The sequence below is a fragment of the Emydura macquarii genome, unplaced genomic scaffold (genome assembly GCF_026122565.2).
Source record: "Emydura macquarii macquarii isolate MOO-44397 ecotype Brisbane River unplaced genomic scaffold, CSIRO-AGI_Emac_v2 contig_2457, whole genome shotgun sequence".
NCBI classification, from domain to species: domain Eukaryota; kingdom Metazoa; phylum Chordata; order Testudines; family Chelidae; genus Emydura; species Emydura macquarii.
The window spans coordinates 4,183,359-4,201,445 of record NW_027132594.1 but is presented as its reverse complement, the minus strand read 5'-3'; the positions used below and the strand labels follow the sequence as shown (position 1 = coordinate 4,201,445).

The following is an 18,087-nucleotide window of genomic DNA, read 5'->3' as shown; positions in this document are numbered from 1 at the left end:
ATCCATATTAGCTATTGCTTATAACTAGGCTTGGCAGAATTTTGATTTTTTTTAAAAAATATCAATGGATATAGATGTTTTGTTCTGTTTTTATCAGTTTACGTTTTCACAGTTGCAGGTAATTTGGGGGGAGGATCAAACAGTGTGGGTCAGACAGTAATTATTTAATGACCATATATGTTGAGATTCATAAAGTTAAACCTTTATAACTGTTAAAACACAAATTGTCAACATCACATGCAAAATATATAAAGTAAATATCCCTAAATCAAACTCTAAGTTCTCAAGCATCACTTTTCCTTTTTTGCCAACTGTAAATTATGATTATGGATGGAAATATTTTGTGTGTATGTGTAAAATAGACATTTACCAACATTTTACCAGTAAAAATCTAATCCCCCCCCAAGCCTACTTATAAACCCTATTCTCATCTACTTGCTTACAAATATAATAATTTGTTCCAGTATCTTTCTGGGTATCAAAGTTGGCCTGATCAGTCAGCAGTTCCCCGGATCCTCTTTTTTTCCCCTTTTAAAGATAAGGACTACATTTGCCCTTCTTCACCCATCCTCCAGGAGTTCTCCGAGATAATCACACTTACTCCAAGACTAGTTCAGCTAGTTCCTTAAGTAGTGTGAATTGCATCAGATCCTGCCAATTTGAATACATCTATCTTATCTAAATAGTCTGTAATCTGTTCTTTCCCTATTTTGGCCTGTGCTTCTTCCCCCTTCTTGTTAATATTAATTGTATTAAACATCTGGTCACAATTTATCTTTAGTGAATGGAAGCGAAATAGGGATTTAACACCTCAGCTTTCTTGAGCCTTTTTCTTCTTTACTAGCTCTTCTTCCCTGCTAAATAGAGGACCTACACTTTCCTTCATCTTTCTTTTGCTCTTAATGTATTTACAGAACATCTTACTACCTCTTCTGTCCCTTTCTAGGTGTAACTCATTGAGAATGAATTGCACACATTCTGGAATTTATGAAAAAGGCACCATTTCTCCCCATGTTTAAGCTGTGTAAGAGAGTATTGTTCACACTATTTTCTCACCACCTAGGTCTGCTGTTGAAACATGCTGATGAGCACTCTGCCTGGGGCAGAAGGATAGGGAAAGAAAGGAAGGAAAGCACTTCCCACCCAGCCTCTAGGCAAGCCTCATTTTTCCCAGCTGACAAAAGAGAGCACCTGCTCTACATTTTGTGTGCATTTCAGGTTGAAAACAAATTTTTTTTCCCCCCTTACTTGTGCATTCTTGGATTTGGCAATACTGAAATTTTAAGCACAAAATAGCAAGGATTCCATAATTGTAGGATCTTTCCAATTTTTTTTGCTGTTTGCAAGATTTTAAACTTGCATTGAAAAATACCTAAGTTATTTGTGCTTTCCATTGTGAAAATTGGCATGTATTATAGCTTTCATTCTTACAGATCACACAATACTACTACATGCTCATCCTCTGGAGGTTAGGTACCCCATTAGAAATGCTATTTAGGAGATGGAGACGGGAGAGAAACTAAGAAATGTTCCTTAATGTAAAGGAAAAACCCTCTCTCCTGCCACACTTCTGAGGTACTGAAGAATCTACTTGGTAGATCATGAAGGAGGAAAGCCAAGTGAGGTATAGGACATCAAGACTGTAAATAATTCTGTTTAAATTTGTGTGTGTGTGTGTGTGTGTGTGTGTGTGTGTGTGTGTAAGAGAGATGCATGCACACATGCTCAGCAGGGCTCATAGGCATCGGCCTTTTTGTATCTGCAATATCACATATTTTGAGGCACAGTGAAGTTGCATCTATTGTTATCTTAATTCACACTTGTAGAAAACTCTCTTCAGTCACGTTAGATGCTACTGCATCTAACTGAAGTAAAAAATGGGATTGCAAGTTAAGTGCTGATTATAGATTCTATGTGCAAACATTAAGCACAACTTTTGAAAAATACTTTATGCTATCCCTTTCCCTACTATAGACTTTGTTCACTGGACTGACTTGCCACGTTTCCTTGGCTGGCAAGAGATTGGGATTTACCCTACTCTTTAATCCTTTATAATTTTAGTAAATACTCCTCCTACAAACAACATAAATTGTAAGTAGGTGCAGGGCCTCAGGAAATTGGATGAACTGGCTCCTTTAATGAGCCATTTTGGGTGCTTAACATTTTCTAATGGCTGCTTTAGAAAGGTGAGGGGCATGACCAAAAAAAAAGCTCATTTGCTATTCTTTACTGCTCCTTTTCAACTGATGCAACCACTGCCATTACTAAAATGTCATGACACCTACAATAAATCAGCTTTTGAAAGAAAAGCAACTGACTCCAGCTGAAATCAGGCAAGACCAAAATGATGCTGGTCAAAAAGGGAAAAAAAGCTTTGAAGAATTAGCTTAAACATTGTCTCCATCATGTTTTGAAAGACATAGGACCCCCAACGATCACAGAGGTGCAAAGCCTCAAGTTTGTTTGTTTGCCTCCCTAAGCTTAGATGACTAGATGGCATTGGTACCTTTTTTTCATCTCCAGTTTATTAGGAAACTTTGTTTTTTCCTCCCAGAAAAGGACCAGCCCACAGTAATCCATGCGTTTGTTATCTCCAGGTTGGATTACAGTAATTCATTATGAAGCTGACTGTGAAGATAATTCATAGGCTCCAGCTGGTCCAGAATTGGACTGCCCACCTTCTTTGTGGCTTAAGCTGCTGTGAGCATGTCAACCCTAAACTGAAGTCCCTCCATTGGTTCCTAATCAGCTTGTGATACCAATTTAAGGCTTTGGTCCTTATTTTCAAAAGAGTTACTGGATCAATGCCCAGCTATATTAGAGACCAAATTTCAGTCTATAAACCACTGTAATAGCTGCACTTCTCTGGTACAATTCAGATCACAAAGCCTGTGAATGCTTGGGATAAAGCATTATTAGTGTAAGGGATCCAGCCATAGAACAAACTTCCAGAGGAGATCAGGAAACTCCAGTGTGAGACCATCTTTAGGAAATACTGCAAAACCATCCTCTCTCAAAAAGCCTTATCACCCTAAAAATAACTCACTCAACGCTGACACCTTTCTACACAATAAATTCCTTATCGACTAAAAAGGGAAGTGAATAAAAAGTAACAAAATAAAACAAAAGGAAAAACCCTACCCAGTATTTTTTCTCCCCTAAAGGAAAAAATGTCAGATACTCCATGAAGTCCATTAGGGATTTTGGTGTTGCTATTGATCTTACATGGAAGTCATTCAGACACTACCATAACGGGCAGCAATATGAATCCAGAAGATAGGTAGAGAGTAAATATGATTTTCCATAATATATGTACACATTCACTTACTATCTATCAATATCAACAAAAGGTTGTAAGTTTAATTTAAAAGTTTAATTCTTGCACAGTGTGTGAAGTGCCCCAACAACATGCCCCAAAGGAGGAACGCTCCATTTTTCAAAAAATGGAAAGATTCCTTTCAGTTCTCACCTTGTTTTTTTAGTTTAGTCTGGGTGAGATTCCTGCAGCAGTCCTCAAAGTAGACTAGGGCTACGGCTACACTGATGGCGGCAAAGTTGCTGTCGTCAGATCGATTTCTCTGGATCGACTGAGCGATCAGTCCAGACCCGCTCAGTCGATCCAGAAATCGACATACTAAGACCACCTTTGTAAGTGGCATAGCGCTGCATCAATGGGAATGCAGTTCCCCTCAGTGCAGTGAAGACGGCGTGCAGAGGAGGAGCCCAGAAGTCGACAGAAGTTACGCAAGTTTTTTGCGTAGCTTGCGTAACCCCCATCGACTGCTGCCGAATCCCGGAGGTAAGTGTAGACGGTCTAGATCACCAAAGAAACTGATCATGGGCTAGAAGCACAGCATAAAGTGTTAGCCATTAGAATCCAGTCATTGTGACATGAAGAAGGAACGACAGCTGTATCTGGACAGTCGTAGACCAGTATGTTAGAGTTAGAAAGTGCTGGCAAACTAGTGGGTTGTTTAAAGAAAAATTATTGCATCTATAAGTGTGTGTGTTAAAATGGCTTTCATCAATAGATCTCAGTTGATAGACTTTGATTGCCTAGAATGCTACTTACATTTAATATTGATATTAAACTTCAATGGGTAAAGTGTTTTCAGTTGCGAAATGCATTCAAAGTAACACATTTGTGTAATTTACTAATTATGCTGGGCAGTTTGTCATTTAATCTGAGGGAAATATGATTTTGCTCTTTGGTAGTATGTATGTGTAAAGATGCAGATCATTGAAAATTTTTCTGTTTCTTCCCCATCCTCCCTTTACAAAGAATGACAGATGGATACTCAGGAAGTGACTTAACTGCATTAGCAAAGGATGCAGCACTGGGCCCTATTCGTGGTAAGAGATGTGGCTTTTTCTATAGTACCTCTTAATACAACAAACGTCTCTTCAGGAAATTAGAGATACTGTTGCTGCGTCCTCCAAACCATTTGTCTGTCTCACTCACTCACTCACTCACTCACATCTCCAATATTAATCTATCAGAATATATCCACAAGATCCTGAGTCTTGTGCTGCTGTGCATGGTAAGGTAGAGATTGTCTAGCATTGCTTTTCAGTAATTTTCTAAATGTCCTAAAAAGAAACCATTTGATATTTACAAGTGACAGAAACACTTCAACTTGCTATGCCTTCACTTGTGGCATTATGTGCTTCCCAAGTTAGTGTCAGTTCCATCTTAACTAGACCATATCCCTAACAACTGTCTATATTAAAGAACATTCTTCACCCGCTTCATAAATTGGATGCGAAAAAAGCTGTTCAGATCATATTGGTTGTTTGTCATCGTCCAGAAGAAGTGCCATGGGGGAAGTCGTCTTGATTCAGGGATTGTTTGAATGTATGAAAACTAGCTTTCCACTGTTAGTACCATATAGGGTTGAATGATGGAATTACATGAGCCCAATCAAGTAGGGTTGTGGCTGCCTCTGTGTCCTGCCTTTGACATTCCTCTCTTTGAAATTTATAGTTAAAACAACACTTTTTATTTAGCACTGCTTGCTCACTCTCAATGCTGGTGCTAAATTGGATGCTTGTGTCAGAAAGGCAGTCCTTCAGTCACTGTTCAGCTAGTTACTCAGTCCTTCTAGATATTGCTACTGTTAGCTGATCTTCTACAGTGGGAATCAGCAGAGACAGTTCTATGAAGAAGAGATGACTACTTAACAGTAACTGAAATTTCCAAATATACTGCCTCTGTGTGCCTCTTCCACCCTCCACAATCTCCCACCCTCCTCTCAACTTTGGAGTCTTGAATTAAATGTGTCAGGCAAAGAACTGAGGGCAACTGGAGGATGTAGTCTTTCTATAACCTGACTTTATGAATATATGAGTTGAGGCATCAGAAGGCCTCCCCACCACGGTAACCTGTTTTGAAGTGGCTCATGGATTTGAGGCACAGTGTCCAAATTCTAGAGTGTGGATCTGTAAGTGCAAAATATTCTGAATTCCAGTTGCTGGCAATTAACTTTCCTTTCTCAGCACTCTCCCTTCAGTAACTACTTTTAATGAGCTGTCATGAGTCAGGGTGGTTGGACTTTGGGAACCACCAGTCTAATACACTGCATGAAAACTGGGAAACAGTATTGTATTAAAAGTGACTGTCTCATAAGAGCCATCATAAGTTATAACCCTCGAATAGGCTGGAAACATTATGTGCTTATACTTACAACTGATCGGTGCACTAAAATGTCTGTGCATTTTGTCTGCAATGTAAAATCTTCATATTTAGCATGTAGTTCCTGTGCAAGTCTTCTCTGAGAAGAGCCCATAAAAACTGCATTATGGGGTTCGATGTCTTCTCCCTCTCCTCCTTTTTGGCTTCCATTTAAAATGTGAAGTGAAAAAGGTGTTCCTTCTAACTGGCAGTCCTACAGACTAAAACTCTTCTCATGCCCTTCTTCAGGCAAACGAATGCCCTCAGTTACACCCTCCTGCACAGTCTATTGTCAATTAGGTCATTATTTGAAGATGTCTGTAAAATTATTGCTTTTAAACTTGTGCAAACTCATGTGACTGACTGAACTTAATAAATAATTCTGTTGATGCACAAAGAGTAATGGTATAATTTCATGCTCCTGGCTCTGTTGGCTGTGCCAGGGCTAAGAGGAGTGAAAAGCAATAAAAAATGTAGTCACTTAAAGCAAGCAGATCTCACTCTGCATATACAAGGAGCAGGTATGTTGAGTTGCAAGGTGCCACTTTTAATGACTTTTCAGAGTAGAATTGAACATAAAATGTTTTAGGCATCAGAAGTCTTGATATTTTTTCTTGTGAAACTTTGTTTTTAACAGAACTAAAACCAGAACAGGTGAAGAATATGGCTGCCAGTGAGGTAAGCTGCTCTAAGATGCCTTTTCCTTTCTGGGTGGAGAATGTATAGATATTTCTAAATTATTGTAAAAATAATATTGCCTAATTTTTAAACAGTTTTCCTTGCTTGAGTGAAGTGAGAAGATTGGTAACTTGAAATGCCAGGCTTTTATTTCCCCCCTCACTGAAAGGCTACAATGACTGTGGTGACTTTATGTATGCAGTGTTGTAGCCATGTCAGTCCCAGGATATTGGAGACACAAGGTGGGCAAGGTAACATCTTTGATTGGACCAACTTCTTTTGATGAGAGAGACAAGCTTTTGAGCTTATACAGAGTGTCAAATTCTGTCCTGACTTACACCCCACAACTTCAGTAGGGCTGGATGGGATGTACACAAGTGTGGGCAGAATTTGGCCCATATTAATGGTAAAGGTGGGAAGACCAAGACATTCTCAAGATACTGGGTGCTGTAGATTACCACTCCATGTAGCTTGTGCTTCTGGAGAATGCAGGTGAGATTTGACTTGGGTCAAATTTCAGAGCCTCTACAATGCCCACCAGCAGATGGTGGTGTGTGGAAACTTACTTTGGGTTTAAATTTTAAATTATCCAAAGTACTGAAAGTGAAAAGTGTCATGTTGTTGTATTTTATAAACAGGTTAGTTTTTCAAAAAAATATAGAAGATGCAAACTCTGTAGTCTGCACTATAAGCTCTTTAGGGCAGGGACTGTCTTTGTTCTGTGTTTGTACAGTGCCTAGCACAGTGGGATCCTGGACCACTATTAAGCATCTTAGGTGCTCCAATAATACAAATAATAGAAACTGTTGATTTAGTGGGGGTTCATAGCACATGGAGATACAGAACTGCTGATGCAACTGATCAGTGTTTTTAACATGAAGTGTGCATATATGGACCACTGGATACTTGTTTTGAAACAAGTTTTTGCATACCTTTTGAACATTGGTTTTGTGAAAGGCATGGCAAGGAGACTGGAGCAGCAGCATCATTGACTATCTTCTCTGTTTCAGTTCTTGTTACTGCCACTTCATGTTGGGATCCAGGGATTTACTATAATACCATTGGTCCTTTCCTGAATTTGAGAGATTGAGTGTACCAGGTAGAGAGAATTAGATGTTATCATCTCTGTAGATGTGTCCTGAGTAGCTCCTGATATGTGAACCTAAGATTCCTGCTACCCAACTCCCTTGTGTATCAGTTTCCACACTTGCCCTATTCTTCCTACCTCTTTCCTTTTTATACTATCTAGTAAGATTCCTCTTTACTTGGCCAAGACTAACTTTAATCTTGCAATGCTGCTATAACCAATTTGGCAAGCTAAAAGCAATTCCTATGTAGCTCCATCTAATGAAAGATTTGCTTCCCACAGATTGGCCAGAATAAAAGAGCAGTTTAGCCAAACATTCTCTTGAGCCAAGAAAGCAAAGAGGTATCATATAGTGGCAGTTGGGGTCATGGGCCTTGTGCTGTGTCCTGACTTTGCACAACTGAACTGCAAACCAGAGACAAGCTGCCTTTTCCTGTCCTTTGCTGTTCTTTCTGCCTGTGTTACTCTTGCTCTGTCTTTAAAGGAAACAGGATAGGACTGACGCATAAGAGCTGCCACCTAAAATTGACTTTCTCTCAACAAGAACCCTTATTGCTGTTAAAATTTGTAAGTGAGGGTTTTTCCTGTTAAGAAGCTTCTATATGAAGAGAAAAGAAATAATATTAAGAAGGTTACAAGTTCTGTCCAGTTTTTAGATTATATTGCAACTACCCTACTTGAGTTAATCTTTCATTAGTCAATGAGGAAATGGCTAGGTATCTTAACTGTTCCTTGTCAGACTCCTTAATGTTGGGATTTTTTTTAGTTGTATACTTGTGAAATGTAATTTTTTTTGAGTCCATTGAAACACTTTCAACTCTAATTCTCCCTAAATAAGTTTTTTGTTTTTGTTTGAATGAGACATTCTGATATCCATTCCTTCTGCCTTGTGTATTTGTTACAGTGTACCCTCTTGGGCAGGGACTCAGTTGCTAAGGCTAAGACATGGGGTGAATCTCACTATTTTATGTTAGATAACAAAGTGCCATAATTAAACCGTTCTTATCCTGACTTTCTTCTGTTCTGGTGCTAGTTAAATTCAACTTTCAAATTTAGTCTCTGTTTACGCACAATCCTGTATAAAAAAATGCAGATAGTCATACTTTAACTGATGGTAAATTTATTTAAAAAAAAAAAAAAAAAAAAAGGTAGGAAAGGAGTATATATTGCTTAAATTGGAGAATATGGATTAAGTGACTTCCTGAATAGTGCCCCAACAAAGGACTCTAGATTTATAATCTTTAATGGTGGATGATGAATTTCTCCCATTGTATCATTAATTCAAAATGAGTCATGTCTGAATCCTTATGTTTTGGGGATTTTAACTTTCAGAGCAAAACTACTATGAAGTGAGTTAACTTTATTAAACTACAACAGTACCAAATACAGATCCTTCCATTATATTGGAACTAAAGAAGGCCTGAATAGAACCCCCCGGATCCAAACACCATATAAATTCTAGGCAAAATTTAGATTCACATCAAGATCAGAACTTTACAACTTGGGCTCTTTTCTGGTCAAAGCTGAAAAGTGACTTACTGTGTGCGTGCGTGTGTGCGTGCCCCTTTTCTTCTCTTACATATCTATATCCCAGGGTGCCCATTCTTGCTTCTGTGGGGAGTGTCACAGGTACTTAGGTAATTGCACCTTTGAACCATTTTTGTCTTGTTGAATGCAACCCTTCTCAGCCACGTCTCAAAGATAGAATCACACGATTCTCCCACTCTCAGACCGGGCCTACTTTGCAGTCCCTGTGGTCGATTGTGATTACTTTAGTAAGTCCGACTTGTCTTCGGTGCTTGCAGTTCTATTCCTCCATGAGCAATCGTAGTGATGTCCAGTAACAAAACAGGCTTCTTAAAGCAAAGTCATATTTATTTTAGATCAAAAGAATTTTATATAGGAAATGGATCTTAAAACAAACCAGTGTATACAAATGCTTGCCTTTCCCGAAGGCTTACTATTCCTTGCATCTGGGGAAGGGCCCAATTCCAGATTCCTCTTCAGAGTCCCCTTTGGCAGCACCTGACAACTAACCCTGTCCCACCTTCCTCCCCTGAAAGGGCGTTTTAGCTATTTAGTGTTCTCTTAATCTGTAGGCTTCCAGCCTGGCAAAACAGCTATGTCGCTTCAGCCTGGAGCCTGGAAGTAGACCATTGTCCAGTAATTGCCTCCAGTGTTTTCTGGAAGTTCATTATCTAGATCCATTGTGTTTCTTTTCTGCTTGTGTTTCCACAGCCTCCTATGAAGCTAGAACAGTACATTAATACAGAAATTCTGATAACCCAATATACAATAACTCATCTTGCTGACCAGGTTACATAGTGTTCACAAAATTAGTGCATCTCAATATTCTTACATTATTACATAGCATTTCTATGTCCATCATAGGGAGGGAGTACTACCAAACCAGCAGCTTAAGTAATATGGCATAAGCTAGTACCTATACTGCTGTTTTGAATAACATTCATACTGAATCTCAAAAAGTGCATGCGAAAAAAGGCTTTTTTAAAGCCCACATTTTTACAACTTTCACCTGGAAAAACATGGAGCAAAGGCAGAGCAACAAAGGGGAAGACTTTGAACACCCTCCTGCCCCAAGAGGCAGGGGGATTAGATGAGCTTGCAGATTCTTCAGTCCTGCTGATGCCTAGACTGTGCCTTTCTGCCCCAGTATGTGCATGCCCCATACATATGGCAGGGGAGGAGCAGGGAGAAGCTTCATTTCCTGGCTGCACTCTAACTTCCTCAGGTAGATGCTGCAAGTGCGAACTAAAAGGGTCCTAGCTCACATTCCTTTTTGAAGAAGACTATGTTGATGTGAACTAGGACCCTTTTAGTTTGTGTAATCCGAACTGCAGGGCAGTTTAGACAAAGTCTTAACGATTTGTTAACTAGACTCAGACTTGGACAGCTTTCTCAGTTTCCCAAGGTTTGAAGGAACTGTTTTGTTTGCTTGGCAATATGGAAATTTGCCTTTGTTTTACCCTTCTCCAAATAAATTTCTGCCTCCTAGTTCTTGGCACATAATTCTTGTATGGCCTGACTGCTCTTTTGATTCCTTAGAGCATTGTTCTGAAGTTACTCTCCAAAATTATATTCGGATGTACAGGGATACCTTCTGTGTATGCCATCTGGGCACTGCACAACAAAACCCCACTGAATGATGACATTTTAATCCGATTGTCTGTGAAAAGACAACACCATGAACAAGGTCATTCTACTTTGATTGGACCCAGGTCCCTCATATGAATTGGCTAGCACCACCTAGTGGAATAGAAAGCAATAACTTTTTTTTATTTTATTTTAGTCTCGTGTGATCTAGCATGGTCAAATTTTTATATAGTATTACCCGTGTTTCTCACTGTAATCTAACTGTATCTTGGCTACACAAACCCAAATTTAAGCATCCATTTATATTGTATTGCTCTGAAAGTAAAGTCCAGGGTCTTCATTTATTGAATAAGCACATGGCATGTAAAGCCATTCATGGTCCTAAAATGCCTTTAATTTTTTGTCTAGATGAGGAATATCAGACTGTCGGATTTCACTGAGTCTTTGAAGAAGATAAAGCGCAGTTTGAGTCCTCAAACCCTGGATGCATATATTCGCTGGAACAAGGACTTTGGTGATACCACAGTTTGAAGTACTGCAGTATAAAAGTGAGGAGAAAGTGCTGCCTGCAAGGAGCAATTGGTACAAACTGCAGGAATGCAGCCAGAGTTTACAGGACTTGACAGATCTTTAAATATCTGCACTAAAACTTGAGATGGAATGAAAAAGTAAAATTATACAATGTGAAAAGTGTTGATTAAGGCCTCCCTGCCTTTTTAGTCAGGATTTACTCACAGGGCATGTAAGTTAAAGCACAATAAGACCTGGGGTAAGACTTCTAGCAATCTAACCATGATATGAACATTAATTTGTGTATTTTGTTGCAGATAGAAGGTTCCAATTGTATTGACTGTTGAAAGATTTATTTCCTTAGTTGTTGGGGTTTTTTAAATTTTTCTCATGACATTTACTTTTCCTGTTCTCTTCCTGGTAACTACTAACTTATAACTGGAACTTTGTACATTTGTGTTTGTTTTTGCCATTTTTATCCATACTGTGCCAAATAAGCCATTTCCCTGTGCAACAGGAAGAACAGCATTGGAAATTAGCATTATTTAAAAAAAAAAATCAAATAGAAAGCAGCTGGTCTGTTACTACCTTGTCTTTTGTCTGGTTGTAATGTGGCTGTACAGTTCACAGAACAGTTTAAAAAAAAAAAAAAGACCTTTGGTAGCAGAACAACAAAAATCCTATCAAACCATTTGAAATTAATAAAAAATTACTGCACCATAAAATTGCTACTCTAAGCCATTTTTGTCTTCAGTATTTTTCTTTAATACATTTGTAAAGCTTCCACTGTAGAATGTTAGTTTATTCTTATGGTGTATTAACTTCTACTTGAAGCCCAACTGATGTTTGAGAGAGTAAATGATGCTGTCAAATTGTCAAGTTTTAGAACTAAAGTGTTTCTACTCTGTATTAGTTTGTCTGTTTACAATAACTAAAAGTTAGTTAAGTTTCCATTCTGGTCCTTGCTTTTTTAATCTACAGAGGAGAGCATTAAAATAAGTGGCCAGATGTTTAATATATAGCACACACTAACATTTTTATATCTTTCATGTGCTTTGGTTTGTATACAAAGATCTGAAATAAACTCAACTGATCTGCTTTTTAAAAAGAAAAATAACTACATTATTTGTAGAAGTACCTGGATTTTTATTATATAAATGACATACTGTAGTAAATAGAAACACTTAAATCATGGCCTTTAAATACTGTAATAAAGGGAAATGCATATTTGGCCTGTGCTACATATGGTCAACGTTTTGTTTAAAACTTCATGGTCAACACTTAATTAAACTCCACAGTAGAATTTGTAAACAATGATTAAAGCATCATGAAGAGAAAATGTTTGTAGGAAGGGTATCCTGTTCCAGCTTCATTAAACATTTTTCTTCAGTAATTAAAAAAACAAATAAAACTTCCCCATACTTTTGAAGATTTTGCTACAAAAATAATGCATGGATTTTTACTATCAGGAATTGCTTTTTAAGAAATCAGTTTATACAACTTCCTTGTAGTTTTTCTTCTGAAATTGGAAACTGAATTTTCTATTCAGGTTGTCATTAAAATACTAACTTTTCTTACTGGTATGGGAATGGAGCAGTCAGAACACTCTGAGAACAGCTGATCTTACCAGTTTAGCTATAAAAAGAAATAGCTGATGTAGGATTGTAAGCATTTTAGTTCTACAACAGAGCCCTCTTTTATCCATTGCACAATATTGGGAAGTATATAACAACAGAGGTTCTGTCACTCTGTTCAGAGAAATAAACATGATTGTTCTTTACATGTTTGAAGAACTGCAAAGATAGCTTAATATTACAAAAATCAATTTAAGGCAATAGGAAGTGATAAGAAAGAGGAGACACAGTTATACTGAAATGCCTTTTAAAGAGTATGACCAGTTTGATTAGACAACGTCAAGGGTGCAAAGTTTCTCAAATGTGTGTGTCATACATAATTAAGATTTATGAGTTCTGTTCCCCTTATCTACCACTCAGGATAGCTTGGAAAAGTAGTGAGTAGCACTAAAGGATTTTAATGCCTCTGTTTTCTAAAGAGACTTTTTTAAATTCCACTTTGTCTGGGTTCTGTTCTGCCTTAGAATTGTGAAGCATATGCTTTGCACCACCAGGTAATTCTCCACCTTTTGGCATAGGTTTCATCGCTAAGGTTGGATAGTACTTCTTGGTTAGTATCTCTTGGTTAACTAATCTGACCTCTAAGACCCCTCATTTCTCTTTCCATAAAATTGTGTAATCTTGTTTTGCGCAGCTTTTTTGGTGCTTGACTTTTTTAGGTAAACAGTTTTATTGTAGATAGTCAGTCTTTTCTGTTAACCAATCTAAATTTTTCCTTTAGTTCAATCCTTCATGTTTCATTAGTATTGTCGAATCTAAATAAATGCTCATTAGCAGTGTAATGTTCTACGTGAAGTGTAAGGATCATACCCCACCTGTTAATGGAAAACACTTAGATACAGCATTATTAGCTAAGGTCATAGAGAAACCTTAAACATGCATATGCATCAGAGGTGAAGAGTGGTTGGTTATTTCCTTAACCTCTGCTGTACAGCCAGTCCAGGTCACTGATAAGTCTATGCATAGTGGTAAAATACTGATGGCTCATATCTGTCCTACCCTGAATACTTGAGGTTTTATTATAATGTGGGAACCAAAATTTTATATCTATTCCAGATATCACTAATAATGTTGATGGGGACTGTAACACCTTGTTTTACAAGATGTCTATCCACCCCACAGTTGTTGGATTTTTTTGGCATAGAACCATAAACTTATTTAGTTATCATAATAAAATTACCTGCAAGTCTCTTCATGACTGTGTGCTAAGCAATTCCTTGTGTTTGGTAGTTCTGCCCCACTCAGTGCAGCATCTTGCATTTTCTTCTTAGTTTGATACATCTGTGGCCCAAAATTACCTGGATTCTTCTGTAATAACTTGTGTATGTGCCATTTGTGTGTGTCATCTGCAAACTGAGACGGTTCCAGTCCATTGACTCCCATTTATCTCCTGGATTAATTGCATTGAAAGAAAATCACTTTTGATAGACTCAATCTATGCTTAATTCATTAGATCTTGTATTGCTATTGATCCTGTAACTTCCTCATTTACTTTGTTTAAAATGACCAGAATCCAGCTTGTCTGGCCTTCTGCCTGTGTGCTCCTTAATCTCTTTACTGACTTTGAATTTCAGATATAGCATTACATTTAATTCCCAGAACTTATCACTTTCTCTAGCTTGTTATAAACAGCCATCTTCTCTCTGAGATTGTATCCTCTTCACTGTGTGGCAGGAGTTATTCCATTTTGCTACTTATTGGAAGAACTACTTATTTTTCTTATTGAGCTAGCAAGTTCCCATTTCATGGTGGTAAAGCTACAGTGGGAAAAAAATGATCTATCAAATATTGTATCACCACAAAGCTCTATGAAGTGTCCTTTTGTAAAATTTGACTTTCCAGTGTTTTAAATTAAATTTACTAATGCTGATTCTGCATTACAGTACAGTGATCTCCTACTTCATCTTATTAGGATAGCTGGTTTTTCAGCTGTAAAAATAGTCCCTTAGATAGTTATTCCTCCTTTACAACCTTTTCTCTTAAGAAATTATTAGGCACTGCATTTTCTCAAAGCACAGAACTGGAAGAGTCCAGACAACAGTGCAACTCCGCACTGTAGTACAGTATTGTGAACTTCTCTCACTATAGGTATGACTTGTGAGCAGACAGGAATCCTGGGAATGGGTCTGAATAGGCGAATGGGCCTGCCTTATCTTCAAGTCAGGATACATATGCAGCCATTCCTTCTTGCTTGCCCAGTGGCTCCAGGTTCTGCACACAGAATTTGAGTTTAAAAAACCAGCTTTCTGTCACTCAAGGCCAAGATACTACAGAAAACCAGTCATTCTGATTAACCAAGTTTAGTTATTACGCCACCTACTATAGTGCTGTCAGTCAGGCATGCAATTCTACGTAGAAAATAACAACTGAGTGGGAGTAAGAAAATCAAATACACATCAGTGTTTTAAAAATGAGAGGAATAGGCTCTAATCTTCCTCTGAGGATATTAATAAGAAAGCAAGTGTGATTAAAGCAGATAATTTTTGTGCACACAATGTAGTTTGACTAGGGAATGAAGAACTGATGTCATCTTCTCCATGGAATAGAAATAGCACATTCTGTCCAGTATACAGGAACAACTTTAGCATCTGTTGGCTCAGCTGCCAGATCCATCTTGAGGAATACAAGCTTTATTATCAAGCACTTCAAGTTGATACAATGCAGGCCATCAAATTATTTTGTAACCTGCTTCAACTGCAATGTCACTTCTCCAACAGATAACGAGAGTGACATTTTAGCAACTGATAAGGACTTCCATATCCAAGTGTGGAGCAAACTTGTGTATCCATTTTGCACTCACTCACATGTCAAAGATAATTCACCCACCCAGAGCCTCAGCTATGTAGCTATGCTGACATAGTTCCCTCATGTACAGGCAGGTATGCCAACGAGCTGTTTTTTTGTTTTTTGTTTTTTTTTGCTAGCATAGCTACACTGCCTCCCTAAATGACATTACCTATGCTGATGGAAGCAGTCTTCCATTGGCACAATTGCATCTACCCTGGGGTTTTTGCTGACATAACTGTCATCTAGGGCGTATGACTTTTTCCACACTCTTAGCCAACACAGCTACATTGGCAAAACTTTGATGTAGACCAGGCCTCTAATTACATCTTGTCTATCTAGTTACTCCACATTGTTTCAGACTGACAATTTGCAGATCTCTTGTGTCTCTTGGCTTTGGAAATGGAAAGCATGGCCTTCTATTTAGCATGGCCTTGTTCCCATTGTCCAAATGCCTGTCATACAAATTCTCTAGGTATTAATGGGTGTCGGAGACCTTTCCAAATTATATATGGGGAGGGTGGAGTAAAAAGGAATGAGTTGGTAGTGGGTGTAACCTGCTATCGAGGTCATTGTGCCATGGATCTGATACAGCTTTGCTTCAAGGCAGTTGTTGGTTTCACTATAAAGGTTCTCTGAAGCTGTTACTTAGTATTGAAAGATGTTGCTTTACTTGCTTTGGTGAATTTCCATGCTTGTATTGTTTACAGTGGTCTTAGTCACATCACGTTAGGAAAGTGTATGAGCTTTTGACACTTTCATATAGATAAAACTCCATAATGAAAAGGCAAGTTCTTTTGACTATCCCTAGCTTCCTGGCGAATATAGGAGGATCATCTTATAGTGTCCAGGAAATGTGTGTTGGGGTTTTCCTACTTGTTTTGTAATCTCCTGTTTTAGGGCTGGTCTACACTGGGAATTTACATTGGCATAGCTAAGTCTCCCAGGGGTGTGAAAATCCACCCCCTTGAGAGAGGTAGCTATGCCAACCTAATCCCCAGTATAGATGGCACTAGATCAATGAAAGAATCTTATGTTGACCTAGCTACCACCTCTCGGAGAGGTGGATTACCGACGTCGACAGGAGAACCCCTCCCATCAGCATAAGTAGTATCTACACTGAAGCACTACAGCAGCGCATTTGCATCTATAACGGTTTAAGTGTAGACATACCCTAAGAATGGAAACTCACTTTACTTTGGCAATAATTATCTCCTGAGCCCAGCAGTAACGGGCAAAGTAGAAGCTTTAATGGACAAAATCCAATGGATAGATTATATCACAGAATTTGTTTTGGGGCATGACCTTTTGATCTCCAGATTCTGAACAGTGTCTCAGACCTAGGAGATAAAATTTCCCATTTTGTTGTAATTTTCTGTACAGTTCCTTTATCAGAAGCAATTTTATAATCCTGTTCTTAGAGAAGTGGCTCTGAGGAACAGAGAGGAAAACATTTTTACCTTTATCTTGTATTATATAACATCTGTCTGTTCTCTGATACCATGCTTGTGCTGTAGCCCCTCAATTCTGCAAGTCTTCTGCCTGAGAAGAGAATAGTGGGAAGAGTCTTTTTTTTTTTTTTTTTTAAATCTAGTCCCTCACCTAAGGGAGGACCTGAGATACAGTAGAGAGTTTCAGATTTTGGTCCTCCACATGAGTAAAAAGTTGAACCATGTCAAGAGGCCACTTTTCATAAGCCAGAGTTACAAAAACCAAAGCTGCGGACAAAAAAAAAATATATCCTTTTTTGCAGCAAATTTACCAGATATCTCAAACTGGAGTGAGGTTACTTGTATTCTTGCTCTGAGAGACCCGTACTCAAGGATGTCTGTTAATGTTTTTCTGAAATGTTATAAACATTGCAACGGATTATTAAGCTATGTCCTTCTATCGATAAAGGAAAAATGTATGTGTAAAAGCATGGTGAGTATTCACATAGCTTTAGTTTCACAGTGTTGATTGCCCTCCAATAAAATGTTGCGATTTGTCTTGTTTATACTGTTCCCTGTCTGTCAGTTTTGTTAATAAAATGTCCAAAACTAAGAGCCTTTGATAAATCTGAAGCTCATTAAATAGCTATTGCTTTTAACATTATCTGATGTAATACCAGATCATGAGGGGTGGGGGGAATGTGTAAATACCTCATATTTAGTTTCTGTGGGACATGACTCATTTAAAAAATATTTTAAAAGCTAATGTAAACCTAAGTGCTATTTCCAAAATAAATAATGTGCTGAAATTGAGTATGTTTGATTACCTTACAGTCTTGGTAGATTACAAATAAAAAAGTGGAAACTATGATTCGGGTGACTATTTAATCCAATTGAGCTCAACCAACAGCTCTGAAAATACAGGGAAAATGTGGCTCAGCCCAAATTTAAACCTATTCTGCTCAGCTGACTCTTGCTTAGGTAGGATTCTCTCTCCATATTTTTTGAGTGACCAGACTTTCAACAAAAACTAGGGAGAAGAGTGAAGGTTGGCTGGAAAATTGGGGTTGGGGAAATTGGTTATTTTGTGGAGCTAGTAGGACATGTGACCTAGAACTTAGAGCAGAAGCCTGGAAATTTAAATTCATGGCACTTCCTTCTAGTGCCCAAGGTCAGACA

At 38.2% G+C, this 18,087-nt stretch overlaps 1 protein-coding gene across 6 annotated transcripts in view; it reads left to right on the top strand.

Annotated features, from left to right (window-relative positions):
• The window catches only part of SPAST (spastin), a 59,811-nt gene extending 42,290 nt beyond the window's left edge, over window positions 1-17,521 (top strand). For 5 of the 6 annotated variants that reach the window (XM_067562702.1, XM_067562701.1, XM_067562698.1 and 2 more), the window contains 3 exons: window positions 4,283-4,353; window positions 6,309-6,349; window positions 10,959-17,521. In XM_067562702.1, the coding sequence (XP_067418803.1) occupies window positions 4,283-4,353; window positions 6,309-6,349; window positions 10,959-11,081 (235 nt within the window). In that variant the 3' untranslated portion in view covers window positions 11,082-17,521. Of the gene's footprint in view, window positions 1-4,282; window positions 4,354-6,308; window positions 6,350-7,359; window positions 8,061-10,958 lie in introns of those variants that run through there. The other variant, XM_067562699.1, reaches the window with a different exon arrangement.
• The last annotated feature ends 566 nt before the right edge of the window (window positions 17,522-18,087 follow it).